Raw genomic sequence first — 4,098 nt, 5'->3', positions numbered from 1 at the left:
ACAAACCAATAGGACGCCTCCTCTTGGGGATTTCTCTCGAATGTCAAGGCCGTCCTGATAGAATGATTTCACTCAAGTCGGAGCCCCACAGACAATTAAAGGAGAGATAATTGAAACTTGGAAAAACTGCCACTTCAACTCTCTCGAATGTTCTCCCACACGCCACACCCTCCAGTGAAGTGGAGGAAATACGAAAACCACTTTCTAGAAGGTAACGAAAAAACAAAACTTCGGTTTTTTCTCTGTAATCATAGTCTCTCAAATATGGATTGGTTCAATTAAGGTTTTAAAAAAAATATTTTTATTTCACATTATTTTTTTATGTTTATATATTATTTTAATGAATTAATTTTAAAAAATAAAAAATATATTGTTTTAATATTTTTAAATAAAAAACTTTAAAAAACATAAGAAAATCAGAAGGAATTATCTTGAGCTAGACGCCTCAACAAATCACCTCAAACAAATAATATAAAAAAAAAAAAGAGAGAGAGAAGAACACACAATACAATGAACATCCAAGTCCCAACCACCTATCCAAAACTCGACATATCTTTACTCTTCTGGTCAGTTACTCCATTATATCCCAACCACTTCTGATGACAAAAAACTTGAACATGTTCACAGTAAGCTAGCCCACCAACTGCATTATTAAATCATCTCAACCACCTCCTAAGATCGTTAGTTGAAGAAGGGGAAAGCTCACCACCAAAGCTATCCGTACAGCAAGAAGAATAGTTAGACTGTTGTTCTAGTCCACCTAAACGTGAACCGCACACGCTCTTGAAGCTTGGACTCCTTAGACCATGCCCGTAACCAGCACCGCCGTAAACTATACCGACATCACAAGGGTCGGGGGCTGGATACGAAAGCCGTTTTCTTGCAGACCCAGCCCGGTCTCGTTCTGGTGTTGATGGTCTTTGCCTTGGTGCACTCTGTGATCTCAATCTAGCCTTGGCAGACTCGGTTGCAGCCATGTAATTTGGCAATGTAGCATTACCATTACTACTAACACTAGCACCACCCCTGATTCCATGTTGATTCAAACTTCCATTGTAAAAATAATTGGACCTTAAACTTGGTGTTTGAGAGGAATTACAACTTCTATCTTCTCTTGCACATCGTGGACTAGCTGAACGAACCTGAAGAGGCCTAGTTTTTGATGGGGAGGGTGTGATAGGAGAGTGGTGGAGTGGAACAGTTTGATGAGCTCTATGGAGTGGAGAAGGAGCAGAGTGTGTCGCACCATTGTTTGATGAATTGGATCTCTGGTGTTGGTGATGTTGGTTTTGGTTTGTTCTTCTAAAATTAGGAACTAAATATGAATAAGGTTGCGAGGTGTCAATTTCTACAGTTTTGATGGGGTCTCTTTGATCAGTTGAAGCTCTTGCTCTGCTTCTATTATCCCATGGCTTTGCAGGCATCCATTGATCAAGCCATTGTGGTCTTTCTTTGAGCTCATCTTCATTGCCATTTGATGGGTTCCTGCCATTTCTCCATATCTTGGACATGGGTTTGAAAAAATTGAACCAATTAGCCATGAGCTATACTCCTAACAATTCAGAAAACAGGGGCAGAGAAAAGTGCAAGAAATGAACCTGCTGAGAGAAAGCTTGAGATAAGGTCTTTTCACGCTTGAACGCAGCTTCTTTCCTGCGTTGCAACATGGCCTTGACTTCCTCAATTGTGCGTGGCCGATCATCCCAATCATCTGCAATGCTACTGCTTTCTCTTGACTGTCAAAATTTGATTCAACGCTGAACTACATTAGACTCTTATAGCTTTAAAGTACAAAATCATAAGGTCATTAATCAGTAGAAAAACCGTTGTTATTGCTTTGAATTAAGTTCAAGCAAAGTATGACCAGATTGAAATGCTAACCAATGCTTAGAAAGAACAGAACAAATTACCATGGATTTTCTATCTGAAATGTCTTGAAGATATCGCGATTCAAGCACGCTATTGGTGTCACTAAATGCAGATTTCCTGCTGCCTTCATGTGAAAGTCTCACGCGTTGATCAAGCACCCGAGCCTGCACTCGAGCCAGAGCTTGCATGCATCGCAGGGTCATCTTGGCCCGTTTTCTCACTTTGTGTCCCCTTACTAAAGCTTGCAACTTCACCAGCCCTTTAAGTGCACGAAGAGCCCGCCTTGCCTACACACACCAGAAATTAACACACACCTTCTCATCTAATCACTAAAAATATTGATAATTCATGAATGACTTTTTCACTATTTGCAATGCAAGAGAGGAAAAGAAAAAAAGCATCTATTCCTATGTATGTGCAATATTCGGTTATTACCAGGTATCCTCTAAAAGCTGTTTGAATGACAATGGCAGCATAATGTTCTCTAGGATGATATGAAGGCCTAGTGAGCCAAGCCACCTCCGCCGCCTGGGCAGTGGCTACAGCAGCTTCAGTAGCAACTGCTACTGGAATTGCATGCCTTTGCTCAGCTGCCGACACATGGTCTGTTGGAGCACCCCCACCACCACCTGGGGATGCCCTAACATTTCCTGCCTTTGACAGGTTCTCTTGTGTCGCTGTTTCTTGATTCGGAGGTTTCCTAAATAACCATCTTCTCTTCCCTCTCTTCTGCAAGAAGAAAAGCCCACAAAAGGGCCAGCCATTACAACTCAAAAACAGATCGAGAAACAACGAGACATTAGTTTTCAATGGATAAAATTAAAAGAGGCGAAAAGAAAGGACCTTTTCTTCATCTTCGTCTTGTTCATGGCCAGCTCCAGAAGCCCTCTTGTCACTTTCTTTAGTTGGAGATCTGAACGCCCTTTTCACAGCAGTCAACCATGAACTACCTCCCTTCTTCCCCATCAGATTAAAGATAAGTAGGTTAAGTTATACCAAGCTGCTGCATTTACACCAACCTCTTCTAGAAAAACATTATATCATAAAGAGCCAGAAAATTGAGGTAAGGATGATGGGGTCTTTGCTTGCCTGATGCTAGCTTAGCATGTGTGTCGTCTTTCTGAGGGAAGTTGCTGGGCTGTGAGAATAATAAATTAACATCGATATAGAATGTAACGTGTGTACGTATTTATTAATTTGAACGTTTATATATATATATATATATATATATATATATTTTCATGTGAGGTTAAAATTAAGTTGGTGTATTTTTGTGGCATGAAAATGGTGGAGACAGTAACGGTTGTGTCAGTGTGTCCGTCAACGTTAAATTGTTCCATCCATGGACTGATTCAGACACAAACACAAATATAATTAAGTATCTAAGAGAACGTGGTGGTCAGGAACAGAGTGTTATCGAGAAGAACGTTGAAAGTACAGTGAGGGAGGGAGTGCAAGTTGAGGTGAGAGGGAGGGTGAATTGCATAGGGCACCAAAAACAGCTTTAATCGGGGGAACAAAGGTTCTTTCTTTTTCAATTTAAGTTTTTTTGAGTTTCACACACTTCCTATTTAAAAAAGAAAGGATAAAGTGACCTCGCATGGCATCACGTGAAAGCAGCAGCTGGTGAAAGATTATCAGATAGTCCAGGGACCACAGTTCAGTCAATAGGCAGGTGTTTTGGTTAGCTCACGGTTTGGACAACCTTTCACTAAAATAAATGGTGATGACGCCCTCCCTGGAGGTTATTCTGCGGCTGCTGCTGCTGCTTCTTCATTTTTTTCCTCTTTTAATTTCGTTGTTTGTAATTGTTCTTGCTGTTACAAGGAAGCATTTCTTTTCTTTTTCACAACTCTATGAACTGGGACTTAAGAATGGCTTTCGATTGTATCATGACTGGTCAAGACTAGATTTGATTCCTCGGCCTCCAAATTATTGTCAGAGTTCAAGATTTTTATGTCCTTAGTGTTGGGTGAATCAATTACAAGCAGTGAATTACCCCCACTTATCGCTCAACATTAAAATACATTATATTGTCATTTCCAAAAATCATAACATATTGCTGGAACGTTATAGAACCAAAGGGTAAAACTATTTTATCCACTAAAATCTTTGGTGCTCGGGTTACCTAAACCTAAAATCTTCACCAATCCTGCTCAGTGCCTTATAGCTCAGAAGCTTTCAGATCAGGGTTGGAAATGCGCCCCTTCCCATGTTATTTCCATTTGA

The 4,098-nt window shown here is 40.4% G+C and overlaps 1 protein-coding gene across 1 annotated transcript; it reads right to left on the bottom strand.

Annotated features, from left to right (window-relative positions):
• Positions 1–452: 452 nt before the first annotated feature.
• Positions 453–3,060, bottom strand: LOC105126258 (protein IQ-DOMAIN 1). Its single transcript, XM_011027080.1, has 5 exons — positions 2,713–3,060; positions 2,305–2,598; positions 1,911–2,156; positions 1,599–1,736; positions 453–1,502 (listed from the first exon to the last, which is right to left on the bottom strand). Exons 1-5 carry the CDS (start codon positions 2,833–2,835, stop codon positions 657–659), a joined length of 1,647 nt encoding a protein of 548 aa, XP_011025382.1. The 5' UTR covers positions 2,836–3,060; the 3' UTR covers positions 453–656.
• Positions 3,061–4,098: the final 1,038 nt, after the last annotated feature.

The sequence above is a fragment of the Populus euphratica genome, unplaced genomic scaffold, assembly GCF_000495115.2.
Source record: "Populus euphratica unplaced genomic scaffold, PopEup_1.0 scaffold75.1, whole genome shotgun sequence".
Lineage (NCBI taxonomy): Eukaryota > Viridiplantae > Streptophyta > Magnoliopsida > Malpighiales > Salicaceae > Populus > Populus euphratica.
This window is presented reverse-complemented; position numbering and strand designations above follow the sequence as displayed.

Bases quoted from the DNA above. Each gene is read 5' to 3' on its own strand.
- LOC105126258 (XM_011027080.1), bottom strand. From the start codon at position 2,835: ATGGGGAAGAAGGGAGGTAGTTCATGGTTGACTGCTGTGAAAAGGGCG. The intron at 2,599-2,712 runs GTCCTTTCTTTT...TTCTTCTTGCAG, and splicing joins AAGACGAAGATGAAGAAAAG to AAGAGAGGGAAGAGAAGATG. The intron at 1,503-1,598 runs GTTCATTTCTTG...CCCATGTCCAAG, and splicing joins CTCAAGCTTTCTCTCAGCAG to ATATGGAGAAATGGCAGGAA.